At 45.9% G+C, this 14213-nt stretch overlaps 1 protein-coding gene and 1 long non-coding RNA gene across 8 annotated transcripts in view; one reads left to right on the top strand and one right to left on the bottom strand.

The window, feature by feature from the left end:
* Positions 1–13441, bottom strand: part of GTF2A1 (general transcription factor IIA subunit 1) — a 78851-nt gene extending 65410 nt beyond the window's left edge. For 2 of the 7 annotated variants that reach the window (XM_045015150.1, XM_045015153.1), the window contains exons 1-2: positions 13344–13441; positions 11633–11750 (exon numbers count right to left, since the gene is read on the bottom strand). In XM_045015150.1, coding sequence (XP_044871085.1) covers positions 11633–11660 — 28 coding nt within the window. In that variant the 5' untranslated portion in view covers positions 11661–11750; positions 13344–13441. Of the gene's footprint in view, positions 1–6927; positions 7405–11632; positions 11943–13098; positions 13170–13343 lie in introns of those variants that run through there. The other 5 variants (XM_045015156.1, XM_045015157.1, XM_045015151.1 and 2 more) reach the window with 4 other exon arrangements.
* The window catches only part of LOC123369504, a 38576-nt gene that overhangs the window by 14691 nt on the left and 9672 nt on the right, over positions 1–14213 (top strand). The gene's annotated exons all lie outside the window — the stretch shown is intronic.

Below are 14213 nucleotides of genomic sequence, written 5' to 3'. Positions count from 1 at the left end.
ACCCTACAGGGCGGCCGGAGCCAGGGGCCTCCCTGTGCTGCAGAGTGCATGCCCGGTCTAATGGGGGGGAGAGGCGAGGGAGCGGGGGGGGGGAGAGAGAGAAGAGAGGCGGCCAGGGCTTCAGGGGGGCGCTCACCCCGCGGCCCCGACCTCCGCGCTGCCTGCCGGAAGGGCTCCGAGCTGCTCCGGTCGGTGGGGAGGGAAGGACGCTGGCTGCCCTGCCAAATTTGCTGCAGGGCGCTCCCCTCCTCTGCCCCCTACAGGGCGGCCAGAGCAGCAAACAAACAAACAAACAAAAAAGCGTCAGTGCCGCCCTAGGATTGGGCGGAATTCCGCCCCCTAGAATCTGCTACCCCAAGCACCAGCTTGCTCAGCTGGTGCCTGGAGCCGGCCCTGGAGTGGTGGGATCACATCTGTCTGTTACAGCTCCATTTTGTTCTTGTTTTCCTCCTGTGGCCGCCGCTCCCTGGCTGTTAAGTTGTTTACCAGGGCCTCTGCCCTTCTCAAAGGGAGGGCCCTTTAAGTTGTCTAACCAGAGCCATTGCCCTTCTCAAAGGAATGGCCACTTATGCTAAGTGGGACCACTGCCCTGTTCAAAGGGTTAGTCCTGTTATCACCTTGTTAAAACCTGGGCTTGGTGTAGGGTAGGCTCTGTCCAGAGCTGCAAGACCTATTGTGCTTTTAAGATCCTGGGCATGAGTCATACCTCTGGGCTCAGGGCTAGTCCAAACATGCCTCTGTGGCTACCTGCAGTTTTTCCCTGCCTGCTCTCCTCCCTGTGAGAAGGGGAACCAATCAGAGTTACTGGCGGGAAGCTGCCAGGGTTTGCCTTTAAAAACAGACATTTTTGAACAGACTTCAGAAAGGTTCTCGCATTGCTGCCTGGTCTGATCAACCAGGGGTTCTGGGGGTCCTTTCTCCGCTCTCGTTTTATTTTTGAGCGTACCCCCGTTTTTGAAAAAAAAAAACCCACGAAGAACGAATTGCTGCCTGAGAGATCTCCTGATTATCAAGACTTCTGATGTGCTTGCTGTTTCTGCCTCTGCTGCTGCCTTGAGGGATGGTAAGAATCCCTCTGTGAAACTTTCTATACTTTTATTATTTTAGCTGCTGGCTCTGTCTCCCCAGCACACAGACTCGAGCTAAACCTTGGTCTGTGTCCTAAAACCTCTCTCTTAAACCCCGTGGCACTCTGCCACTGAAAATAAGTTTGTGCTGCTGCTAAGTTCTGCTCCTGTGGGCTTTGCCTTGGACTGTTTTCAGCTGTATCCACTGCTGCAGTCACCCCCCACCCTCTTTGGAGCTGTGTCCTGGACACACACCCCTCAGTCCTCTGGAACTATCCTTAGCATAAGGTGCACCCATTAAGTTAAGTTTAGCATTATACTTTGTAAGTTAGGCTTAGAGAATTGTTGCATTGTGTTTTAATTTGTGTAGTCTTGGTTAAGTTAGCTCATAGATAAGATTTTGCTGTGTTCTGTATAATTGTAATTGTCTGTCTTCTCACTGCAAACACCACCCCCCAGCTTCTCTGTGTCTTTCTACCTTGTTACACTCTCTCTGCTGCTTAAGCTTGCAGCCTGTTTGCTCTGTCTCACTAAGTTTAAATCTCTAGCATAAAACCCCATTGGTTACTTTCTTCCTCTCTGATACCCCTCACATTCTACATTTACACCACTGTGACACATTTTTACCTAAAATTGTTTGTTATTTAACACATTTTATCCATAACTGTTAGTTGGTTATATGCTGCTGTGACACACCTTTTTACATAGAAATCGCTAGCTACCTGTTACATTTATACCTCAGTGTTAACTGATTACCCACTGTATTGTATCCTACTGTATTGTACCCCACTATTGAAACCCCCTATACTGTTCACCAAAAGAAACCCCTCCCCAATTGTCTACCTTAACAAACCCCATACCCCTCACTATTGAATTTTCCCTGTTTTTGCATTTTATTAATAAAGTTTATTTTGCACCCCACCCGTGTGGTAATTGCTCCCCAAGATCCCATATACCTGCTGGCAGGGACAACATCATCATGCAAGCCTGGGATGACGAGCAGTGGCTGCAGAACTTTCGGATGAGAAAAGCCACTTTCATGGGACTGTGTGAGGAGCTCGCCCCCACCTGCGGCGCAAGGACACGAGATTGAGAGCTGCCCTGACGGTGGAGAAGCAGGTGTGTATTGCAATCTGGAAGCTGGCAACTCCAGACAGCTACTGATTGGTCGCTAACCAGTTTGGAGTGGGAAAGTCGACTGTTGGAATCGTGTTGAAGCAAGTTTGCAGGGCCATTCATCGCATCCTGCTCAGAAGAACCGTGACTCTGGGTAACGTGCATGACATTGTGGCTGGCTTTGCACAAATGGGTTTCCCTAACTGCGGAGGGGTGATAGATGGCATGCATATTCCAATTCTGGCACCAGCCCACCTAGCCTCTGAGTATGTTAATCGGAAGGGGTATTTCTCAATGGTTTGCCAGGCACTTGTGGATCACCATGGGCGTTTCATTGACATTAATGCAGGCTGGCCCAAAAAGGTGCATGACGCATGCATCTTTCGGAACACTGGCCAGTTCAGGAAGCTGCAAGCTGGGACTTTTTTCCCAGACCAGAAGATCACCGTAGGGGAAATCAAAATGCCCATTGTGATTCTTGAAGACTCCGCTTATCCTTTAATGCCATGGCTCATGAAATCCTACACAGGGAGCCTTGACAGCAGCAAGGAGTGGTTCAACAACAGGCTGTGCCAGTGCAGAATGACTGTGGAGTATGCTTTTGTCTGTTTAAAGGGCTGCTGGCGCTCTCTGTATGGGAGGCTGGACCTGGCCAATGACAGCATCCCCGCGGTTATATCCGCATGCTGTACCCTCCATAACATTTGTGAAGGGAAGGGTGAAAGATTCACTCAGGCATGGAACTCAGAGGTTCAACATCTAGAGGCTGAATTTGAACAGCCAGCGAGCAGGCCTATTAGAGGGGCCCAGCGCGGGGCTGCAAGGATGAGGGATGCCTTGAGGGAGCAATTTGAGGCTGAAAGCCACCAGTAATGTCTGGTGCTCTGCACAGGAGTGAAGTGCAGTGGTTCCAACGTTAGTAGGAATCTGTGTTTGCTACACTGACTTGCAGTGCCTGTTTCTTTCCTGGGCTAAGATATCTTTTACTTTATGCAATAATAAAGAATGTTTTCAAAGCCAAAAAATCCATTTATTGAAAAGAAAATCCATTTATTGAAAAGAGACAACTGCTTGGGAAACAGAAAGGGCAAGAGGGTGGGGAACGGTACAATCACAGATTTGCATATGTCCTGTCTGGAGTGCTGTGCAATGAGTGCTGCACTTCAGGATGGCTATACTGCATGGTGATGAGGGTTGAATGCAGTGGGTAAGGGTTGTAGTTTTCAGGGCTGGGTAGTGAAGCTACAGGTGTTGGAGGCAGCTGGTGGTGGTAAGAACCCGGATGTTGGGGAAAGTGGGTTGGAGGTGACATGGGGGCACAAAGGAAAGAGTTTTGGGACAAGGGCTGCAGGGGAGGGTGGGAGTGGGGGTGATAGCACTCCGCCTGCATTGCTACGAGTGCCTCTATCGAGTCTGCTTGGCGTTCCATGATGCTTAGCAGCCGCTCTGTCCTTTGGTGCCAGTGATCCGCATTCTGCTGGCGGACCTTCCTTTCACTCTCCTGCCACTCTTGCATTTTTTGATTTTCATTACTTGAATGCTGCAGTACATATCTTCCTTGCTTCTACATGGACTCTTTCTGATTCTTTGGAGTCTTTCGGCTGGTGATAACACGGACGGCTGAGATCTCAAGGTTGCATCTGTAAAGGCAAAATGCAACACTTAACAGAGGCAGCATTGTTCACACCAGACAGAGCAATGATTCCCCCATACTTAAGGGCAAGCACAGTCTACACAATAGCATAATTTTCCTGTCCCAAAGCGAGTGCACATAACTCATGGGAGCCCCAAAATGGTGAGTAAGCACCAGGGCAAGGGGGACTGATTGTTTCAGGGCCGTACTGTCCTCTGGATTTCTGTGCCTTGGGGAGAGCCAACAGCGGCAGGGGGCCCCTACACTGAACACTGTCCCCACATTTTCCACAGGAGTTCGTCCTGGAAGATATCTCGCTGCTGAGAGTGACCTGGGAAGCAAGGGAGGATCTTCTACTGCAATGCGGCTTCCGCCCTGGCCCATATGCAGCTTGCTTGCTTGTGTGCAGCAATGGTCCCCCCACCCCCCACAGCACAGTGGCGTGGACAAGTTAGCCTGATTAGGACAAGGACCACAGTGGCTCTCCCAAGAAACATGCACAAGTGCATTGCCCAAGTTCTGGATGAGACCTTTGAAGAGATCACTGAGGCTGATTACTGCGATATGAGAGATCACATCAACACCCTATTCCGCATCTAGGTATGCATGCAGCCCTAACCCTCCTCACCCCAAGAGCCTGCACCAAATAACTTCCTTCCCAAAATAAAAGCCGCTTACTGGGAATCTCATCTGGTGTTTGTCCTTCCCCACACACCGGCCGCCGCAACTGGCTACCTTCCTCCTGGCTTGAGAACAGCTCCTGGCTGCATGCATCTAGGGATTCCGGAGTGTCTTCCTCCACCTCAGCACCCTCACTCCCGCTTTGCTCCTCCTCCTCCTGCCTTGTTGCACTGGGCTCTGAAGTGTCCATGGTGGTCCCCAGAGTGGAGGTGGGGTCGCCCCCAAGTATTGTGTCCAGCTCTTTATAGAAACGGCAGGTCGTGGGGGCAGCACCGGAGCGGCGGTTTGCCTCGTGGGCTTTGTGGTAGGCATTCTACAGCTCCTTCACTTTAATTCTGCACTGCAGTCCCGGTCATGGCCCCTTTCCATCATGTCCCTTGATATCTGCCCGAAGGTATTGTAATTCCTACGGCTGGAGTGCAGCTGGGACTGGACAGTTTCCTCCCCCCAAACACTGATGAGGTCCAGCAACTCGCCATTGCTCCATACCGGGGATAGCCTGGTGTGTGGAGGCATGGTCACCTGGAAAGATTCGCTGATAGCACTCCACGCCTGGCTGAGCAAACAGGAAAGGATTTTTCAAAATTCCCAGAGAATTTTAAGGGCAGGTCTGACAGTTGGTCACCTGAGGGCAGGCAGTAGAGTTCAAAGTGATGACCGCACAGGCATTGTGGGACACTTCTGGAGGCTGATCAATGAGCACTATAGGACCAGGGCGTCCACACTGGCACTGCGGCGCTTCAGCAGGGGCGCAGCAAACGTTATTCCACTCGCCGAGGTGGAGTACCAGCTGTGCTGTAGCCGCGGAGTCAGAGCGCTCTACGTTCCTTGCCAGAATGGACAGGTAGTGAACTAGTGCGCTCGGGGCTCCTTTATTGCGCTGTAACTTGCAAGTGTAGCCAAGGCCTGAGTGTTTGACTAATCTGTCACTTAAACAGCACAAAGGCTGGGCAGTATCGAAGGAATGTGCTGTCATGGGGTTGCTACTGATGCTGCTTGAGGGTGTTCTTTCACCCCACAGAGTAGGACACACATTCATCAGAATTTTAGTTTCTCCCTACTACTATCCGGAAATCACATACAATAATTAGAATGATTGTTTATTTGTATTGTGGTAACCCCTAGAGGATCCACTGTGTTAGCCATTGTACGTGTACACAATGAAAAGATGGTCACTGGCCCAAAAAGCAGGTCCTTCTTGCATTTTAGTTTGCATAATGGCAAGTGGTGTCTGCATTTGAGTGGTGGATCAATTGATTCTTGTTCAGATAGGGGGAAATCCTGAAGTTTTACTCAGAGTTTGACACAGTCTATACCTCAGCAAAATTCCCAGTGACTCCTATTTTGCCTGAGTAAAAATGGAGTAAGGATTTCAGGGCCCCATTCTGACACCTTTACTCATTCAGTCCCATTGAAATCAATAGGCCTACTCATCTGAGTAAAGATGAACATGGAGGGAACTCCAGTTTAGGCCTTGTCTTGATGAGGGTTTAAAGTGTGATGTTAGCACATTTTAGCCAACATGTACTAACAGTAGTTTGCAGTGTTGTTGTAGTTGTGTTGGTCCCAGGATATGAAAGAGATAAGGTAGGTAAGGTAATATCTTTTACTGGACCAACTTCTGTTGGTGAGAGGGACAAGCTTTCGAGCTACACAGAGCTCTTCTTCAGGTCTGGGGAAGGAAGCAATGTCTGAACAGCTGAGCTAAATACAAATTGGGACAGATTTTTAAGCAGAAGGGGTAATGCATGTAACCCTCAATTGCCCACTTCATTTTGAGTGATCACCTCCAACATGTTTAGCATATCTGGCCCATAAATACCTTGAAAGGCCAGCTACAAAAGTGCCTGGCAAATGCCTGTTTTTCAGGTGACATTGTAAATAAGAAGCAGGTAGCATTATGTCCCGTAAATCATAATGGAAACAAACTTGTTTGTCTTAGTGATTGGCTGAACAAGAAGAAGGGTGGAGTGGACTTGTAAGCTCTAAAATTTTTACATTGTTTTGTTTTTGAGTGCAGTTATATAACAAAAAAAAAGTTGTAAGTTGACTTTCACGATAAAGAGATTGTACTACAGTACTTTTATGAGGTGATTGAAAAATACAATTTCTTTTGTTTATCTTTTTTACAGTGCAAATATTTTAATCAAAATAATAATATAAAGTAAGCACTGTACACTTTGTATTCTGTGTTGTAACCGAAATCAATATATTTGAAAATTGTAGAAAAACATCCAAAATATTTATAATAAATTTCAATCGGTGTTCTATTATTGTTTAACAGTGCAATTAAAACTGTGATTAATCATGATTAATTTTTTTAATCATTTTACAGTCCTACTATAAACTTAGTTTGATGGAAGCTGCCTTACATTGACCTAATAATGTTTGCATCTACAGTACCAGGTCACTTCCGCTGACCTAACTCACCTGTTACGTTGAGTTACTCCATCTCTGTGAGAGGTGTAGTGCTTAATCTGATGTTGATGGCTTGACAGAGAGGCAATGTAGATGCAGTGTTGTATAAGTCAACTGAATTGGCCTCCAGGAGGTGTCACAGAATACTCCACTGTGACCACTCTGATGATCGTATTCAACTCTGCTGCACAGCAGTCAGGTACACAAGAAATAGCCCCTCCCCTGTAAAAGCCCTGGGAACTTTTCAATTCCCATTTCCTGTTTGATCAGTGTGGAGAGCTTGCCAGCCCAGCTGATCATGGCAACTCACTGCCACAAATGTTCTCCAGCCTGGAGTACACAGGAGGTGGTGAATCTTTTTGGTCTATGGGGAGAAGAGTGTGCAGGCCCAGCTCCGATCCAGCTGTAGAAGCATAGAAAGAACTGCCTCAGCCACAGACTGCACTTTGGGAGGCTTAACACTGGTACCCAGTCTCTGTCCACCTGCCCACAAGTTGCAGCACAAGGCCCATCACTCAGGTCCCTGGGCCATACTCACCATGGCTGGAATGGCAGACAGGTTTATTGAATAGCTAGGGATACTGATCATATTCCGGCTTGCACTTCAGTGAAATAAGGGGAGTGATTTTTACATAGCAATTTTGTACTAGACCCAGGGTATGCACTGACAATGGTTGCCTTGTGCTGTGCATGCCTTACAGTGGAAAGCTTGGCCTTCAATTTATCCTCCACACCAGTGGAGAGGTTTTTGCAGATTAGAAAATGGAAAAAGAGAACGCACAATGACATGTTCAGTGAGATAATGAACGCCTCTGGGACTCTATGTACTCTTTGGCAAGGTGGTCTGCGCCCCACCGCAGTTAGGGAACCTCATTGTTGCAAAACCATCCACCATATCCTGCACATTGCCCAGAGTCACTACTCTTCTTAGCAGAAGTCGATTAATGGCCCTACACACTTGGATCACAACAACTCCCATGGTGGATTTACCAACTCCAGATTGATTCCCCACTGACCGGTAGCAATCTGACATTGCAAGCTTCCAAACAGCGATCGCCACTCGCTTCTCCACTATCAGAGCAGGTCTCATTTTAGTGTTGCTTTGCTTCAGAGCTGGGGAAAGCTCCTGGAAAAGCGGCCTTCCACATTTGAAAGTTCTGCAGCCATTACTCATCATCCCATAACTGCATAATGGTGTGATCCCACCAGTCAGTGCTTGTTTCCCAGGACCAGAAATGGAGCTCCACTGTGTTCAGCTGCTGCATGACTGCCAGCAGCAACTGGGAATTGTTTTGTTCTATGGCTTGCAACAGGGCTGCTTGAAGGACATCACATGTTTCACACGGTGGATCCTGTCTTGGCTCTGGAAATACTTCAGAATAAGGTGCAAGGTGTTTGTAATGCTCACAACAAGAGTGCACAGCTGAGCGGGGTCCTCACTTTTCAGGCTATGATGTACACGCAGCTAAGCCAGCCTTTTGAAAAAAGGGGTGAAAAAGTATGGCTTGTTTGTCGTTGATATCAAAGGAGAGAGGGAGGAAGTAAACTGCATCATGGGAGGTTGAAGCTATGGTCCCATTCCCCCCGCGACAATGTTTTGGTTCCATGAGGCACTGCAAGCCCTTCTCAAAAACCCCTGCTGCTAGTTGCACTGTGGGATAGCTACCCAGGGCACACTGCTCTCTGCAACGATGCAAGTGCTGCTATGAGGACGCACTCCACCAACACAATGAGCGTAGTGTAGACCCGCCCAATCGACTTAATTACTGTATACTGGGGTTTTTGCCTAGGTGTAACTAAATCAGGGCAAATCTCTTGTGTAGATGTACAGCACCAGTGTAAGTTACCAGGGTAAGTCACATTGGTGCAAGCCTTGTTTTGCTTCTGTTCAGCTCTCTACATTAGAGGTTTGCAGTGATGTTATAATGTAGCTACACCAGTGCAAATTTCTCTAGTCTAGACAAGCCCTTAGGCTCCCTTACACATATTTACTCAGGGCCTTTAGGCTTTTGCCATCTGTATAATTTATTTACTTCTATAGAGTTTCTCCTGATTTACACTAGCATCAGTGAGTGAAGTATCTGGCCCTTGCTTATTTAAATGTAACTTACACCTTCTCTTACACATCACCTTTGCATTTGGCCCAGCCACTGCCTAGTGTGTCTGCCACAAGGACCTTGCCAGATGAGGCAGGATTCCTCATATGCAAAATCTAGACTAAAGTTTGTGGTCCTGTCATCACTCAAGTTTAATTGATTTCCAGTTAACTCAAGTTAACTAAAATCTTTGTAAATGCTAGTCTAGACACTCCATAATTGTTTGTGTTCTGGAATGCTTAGACCCACATTTACAGATGTGTTAGCCACACTACAAAGTGTTAACTGATTGACTTATGATCTGCTAGGATTATTAGTTTCCCTAGGCATGCCTCAATATATAGAATCATAGAAGATTAGGGTTGGAAGAGACCTCAGGAGGTCATCTAGTCCAACCCCCTGCTCAAAACAGGACAAACCCCAATTAAATCATCATCATAGGGTCTGATTCTCATTTACATTGTTCTGGCAGTGCAAAGGGACCTTAAAGGGGGCAGTAAATAATAAGCCTTGCATGGGGGGCTTTTTGGCATAAGGGCTCTTCATTAATCCTGCTCCTTGCCCCAGGATGTATGTCAGGGGCAGGCCAAGGAAGAGGAAAGAGAGAACATGTGGTGTGAACATGCTGCATGCACACCACAGTATCACTATTCTGTGCTTCCCAAGGCACACAGGAGACCTGGGATGCAGATCATAAATCAGAGCAGCCTAAGTTATATTAAGGTCTGGGCAGGTACAGGCTGTTGCGAAATATTGGTAGCACAAAGGCAGTTTAAAGTCATTTTTTTATCTCCTCCCGCACAGGCTGCATGCTGGGCCTCCTGAACTTCTGTGAGGGGAAGAGAAGAAAATCTTACCATAGTTTCCTTTCTTTTCAATAAATGCCTTGGCATTTGTCTGGCTGCAGGAAACCTTGTCACCTGTATTGCCTTGGTGTTCTGTTCAGTGGAAAATAACTCGGAGGCATTAGTAGTGACTTTACCTGAACTGCATTCATTTTCATCACTGAAACTAATGTCCCAGGCAGCATCTAAATGGGTGTGCGTACACTGGGCCTAGCTTGGCTGCCTTCAGTGTTTTAACTGGCTGGCTGCCAAAGGAGCTGAAGGTTAACATCTTATATGTGAAGCAGCAGAAGTTGCCTTTAAAACTGAAGTGATAATGTCTCTGCCTGCATCATTCAACCAGTTGTATGAAACCAGGGGTGGCCAAAGCATAGTTCCTTTGCCAAATGCTAAGGCCACCTGACTATGGAAGTGAGGCTGGAAGACACAGTCATGTGACAATTGTGAAGAATCACAGAATGAGTCACTTTCTTCCAATCCTGAATAAGAACCTTATTAAAATAAGCACAACAGCATTATTTTTCAAGGTACTGTACTCACTCTTTCCACTTCACTGTGAAGCGTCTGCCTCGAACTTTCCCCAGCACCCTCCTGCCTAGCTTTCTGCTACCAATTTAAAGAAACAATACACACGTCCTTATAGACACAACATGTCCCAACATGCAAGATTTCATCTTGATTTCAACAAAGACTGCTAAGGAGTAGAGACCGCCAAGGCCAATGAGCAGAGACATTCAGAGTAAAGAATGCAAAGGCCACTGCAAATTTTATAAAGTCTGCTGGGGACCTTGCAGGGAAAATATGCTCTTGTGGCTAAAGGACACAGCTGAGAATCAGCAGATGTGGCTTCAAGTCAGGACACACACTTGTCAAAGAACAATTAGGAAAATGCAAGCAGATGTGATTTACCACTGATGTATCAAACTGACATATTTTGGGATTGTCTTGTTCAATTACCCCCAACTTCAAATAAAAACGAAACTCTTGTCTAGGCAGAAAATCATACACAAAAGATTTCCTTGCTAATAACAGGAAGCTAGTTACAACCTTCACTGTGGCTTCATAACAATACAATTTCTTTTCCACATTGAGAGAATGTCAGTTTTAGAATCTGGCCACAAGGTGGTGGGAGGAGATCTCACATGGATAGTTCAGAAACAAACCATTCCCAGTGCAGGAATGAATTTGTTTCTAATATATATTGTAGCATCCCTACTACGCACTATGACCAAATGATCGCAATTGTTTTATCTAATAAGGATAACCTTCTCATTATGGCTGTTACTGTAACCCAAATTAATGTCCACTTTTGAAAATTTGGGCCCAGTTGACATTCAAGGTCTCACAGAGGACCAAATTCTGCACTAATTTACACCTCCTGAAATCCCATCAAGGGGTGCAAAGTCATCTTAGAATTTGGCTCACTGAGTAAGTGGTAGGTTGAAGATTAGAATCCCAACTCCCAGTCTCCTGCTCAGGAGCAATTTCTTGGTCCCCCCCAGAGTAAACCACACAAAATAAAAACACATTTAAATTCTGTTACTCTAATTTGCTTTTCCCTTTGCTAATTAGTACTCAATCTCCAAATCCATTCTATACAATACAGTGATAAGACCCCAGAATCTGGACACTCTCAGAGTTGGATCTGGGTCTATTTAAGATATCTTTTAGGGCACCTATCATTGCAGCATCCAATAATTAGTCTTGACTATGTGGTGCAGGTCCAACTCCAATCATATTGGTATACAAATCCTCAATTTTATTGTAGTTTTTTACCTGAATTTTCACTTGTCTTGTCCTTCATTCCCAGTGTCAATTCTTGAATGACAGGCAGATTCTGCAGCTCCTTCAGTCATATTTTCCAGGGCACTCAGTCTCTGGCCTGGTCATAGGACTTTGTGAAACAGTATCAAATTTCTCTGATGAGATTATAACTTCAAAGTATGCTTCCATGTTTTCCTCTCCTTTACTCCCCTGCCACCACAAACCCCCTACATCATTCTCTCAGAACAGCTTTCACAACTACCATGAAAACTTGGGGTTCCAACATTTATTTTCTCCTTCTGTAAAAAGGATAGATAGCTGCCTGAAAAAAAAATCATTCCTGCTTTCAGTAGTCTGATTGAAACAAAACTTTTTCAAGGGTAGGGAGACAGAAAGGTAGGAAACCATATTTGTCCTGTTAAGATCAATTCACATTAAGGTTGAAAGTCAAAATTAGTTTTCTTGTCTGCAGTTTTGATTTCTCCTGCAGTGGATCTACTGCTCTGGGCAGAAGTCAGAACTCATGGGTATTTCTGTCAAGTCTGGAGAAAGAATTCCTCTGTGTTATTTTATTTACTTTTTTAACCTAGGCACTCTCCCTGTTGGTATAGTTGACGAACTGACCATGCCCTAACAAGTCTCTCTACCGCCACAGAGGCAAGTGAGAGGAATCTTTTGCAAGGGATTTCTTCTCCTCAAAAATTACTTTCCCTTCTCTTATGTCTTTGGCAATTTTCAACCTCTCCCTCCAGTTTGACCTACAGCTGTAAAAGAGTCACCACAGAAGCTCTTTAAGGATGGCTGTTGGCTCTGCTATCCTAGCAGTAGATCCCCAGCCCTTATGTCATTGGCTGCAGCAATTGTGAGGCCACTAAAGCACTAAAGGGCTCTGAACCCTCCTCCACATTCAGAAAAGGAATTTTGCATTTGTGCATCCCAGTATTCCTGCAGCGCTTATCACTCCATTTTAACATACCAGGGCATCTGCAGCCAATGGCATAGCTGCCTCCTGCTTTGCTGCACCACAGATTGGGATAGCATAAAGCTATTTTTGCACCTGATGATTGAAACCTTGCCAGCAATTATCACATTTAAACATGGCAATGGCTATTAGAGACTTCTAGCAGTTTCCCTGACCAGTGTGGGACAGTGATATTTTTCTGAGAATGATGCTAGTCAAATCATGCTAAGACAAATCTCCTAGACACAGGACTGCAGCCTGGACTTAACAGGGGTCCAAGACAAGATGCTAGAGCTTATAGAATCACAGAATATCAGGGTTGGAAGGGACCTCAGGAGGTCATCTAGTCCAACCCCCCGCTCAAAGCAGGACCAATTCCCAACTAAATCTTAGCTTTTGATCCTTTGCTGTTTTTTATCTTATTTAGAATCTTAAATAGTTGAGGCAGGCAAATGAGGCCAGGATCCAGGGAACCAGGATTACCGATAATGGTACAGCTTTTTTTGTCCTCCCTCACCAGCCATGGACGTCATTGCTCCTTTCCAGTTGCATATAGGATCCTGCCTGGACACATGATGTGATGATGCTCTTGTATGAATATGTCCTGTAGGTGATGTTTTAGCATTGAAAGCTCTGTTACAGGAGCCTATTACTCCCTATGCTTCCCACTGCCTCATCTAAAACTGTCCACACATTTCTAATTGTGAGTCTCTCTCTCTCTTTTAATGTTGTTTGTGTGTGTTACTAGGATGCCATGCTCACCTTTCCATGTCCAACACCAACCATCTGACCCAAAACTACCACTTCCAAATGTCTTTGTGGCTCTAAATAAACAAACTGCCATTCCAACTGCCATGGAACTTTTTGATTCCAACACTCCATCTTGTTGCCTGCTAAAGGGACTTCACCTAATGGCTTGTTTGCTGCTTGAACAGCAGCTGTGTGGAATCATTCCACATGTAATTCTATTGCACTACACTAGAAAATCATTGATTTAATTCCCCTCAGTTTTACCACATATTTGGGGGAACTGGGAAGGATGATAGCAAATCAGCCTTGTGGCTGAACAGCCCTCATGAGGGAAGACTAGTTTTCTTTGGCTTATAAAACAGACAAGGTCTTCAGTCTGATGTGGGAAGTTCCTGGAGTGAGAAACAGCCAGGGGCACCAGCCCCGTGACCTTGGTAGAAGCTGCAGTGCACTCAATTGATATGGCTTCTCCAAGTTTTGAAACATCCCAAGAATTATGGCAGAGGCCTTTGTAAACAGGACTTTAACCTCAATTACAGCCTCAAATGCTCTCATTAAGGCACTGCTCTCCTCCAAGCCTTCCCTCTAGTCTTCCTCATGTCATTTAAAAATGTACTGCGGACTGGGTAGGCAGATCCTCGCCTCATGTTTATTCATGCTCTTTTGCAGCTTCTAAATTAGAGATGGTAAAGACCTACTTAGAGCAGGTCACCTGGTCCTGACTGCACCCACAAATACAGGATTCTCTCCTATGTTATATCATTACAGCTTTGTGCAACCATTAAAAGGCTCTAGTGATATATCTCCTAGCATTTCCCTTGGATACGATCCCACAGTCTAACCAATCTCACTGGTTATTCAGCTGAAATATTCCCTTTCTTT

Source organism: Mauremys mutica, chromosome 4 (assembly GCF_020497125.1).
Source record: "Mauremys mutica isolate MM-2020 ecotype Southern chromosome 4, ASM2049712v1, whole genome shotgun sequence".
In the NCBI taxonomy this organism is placed as follows: domain Eukaryota; kingdom Metazoa; phylum Chordata; order Testudines; family Geoemydidae; genus Mauremys; species Mauremys mutica.
The sequence above is the reverse complement of the archived record's forward strand: the minus strand, read 5'-3'. Positions and strand labels throughout refer to the sequence as shown.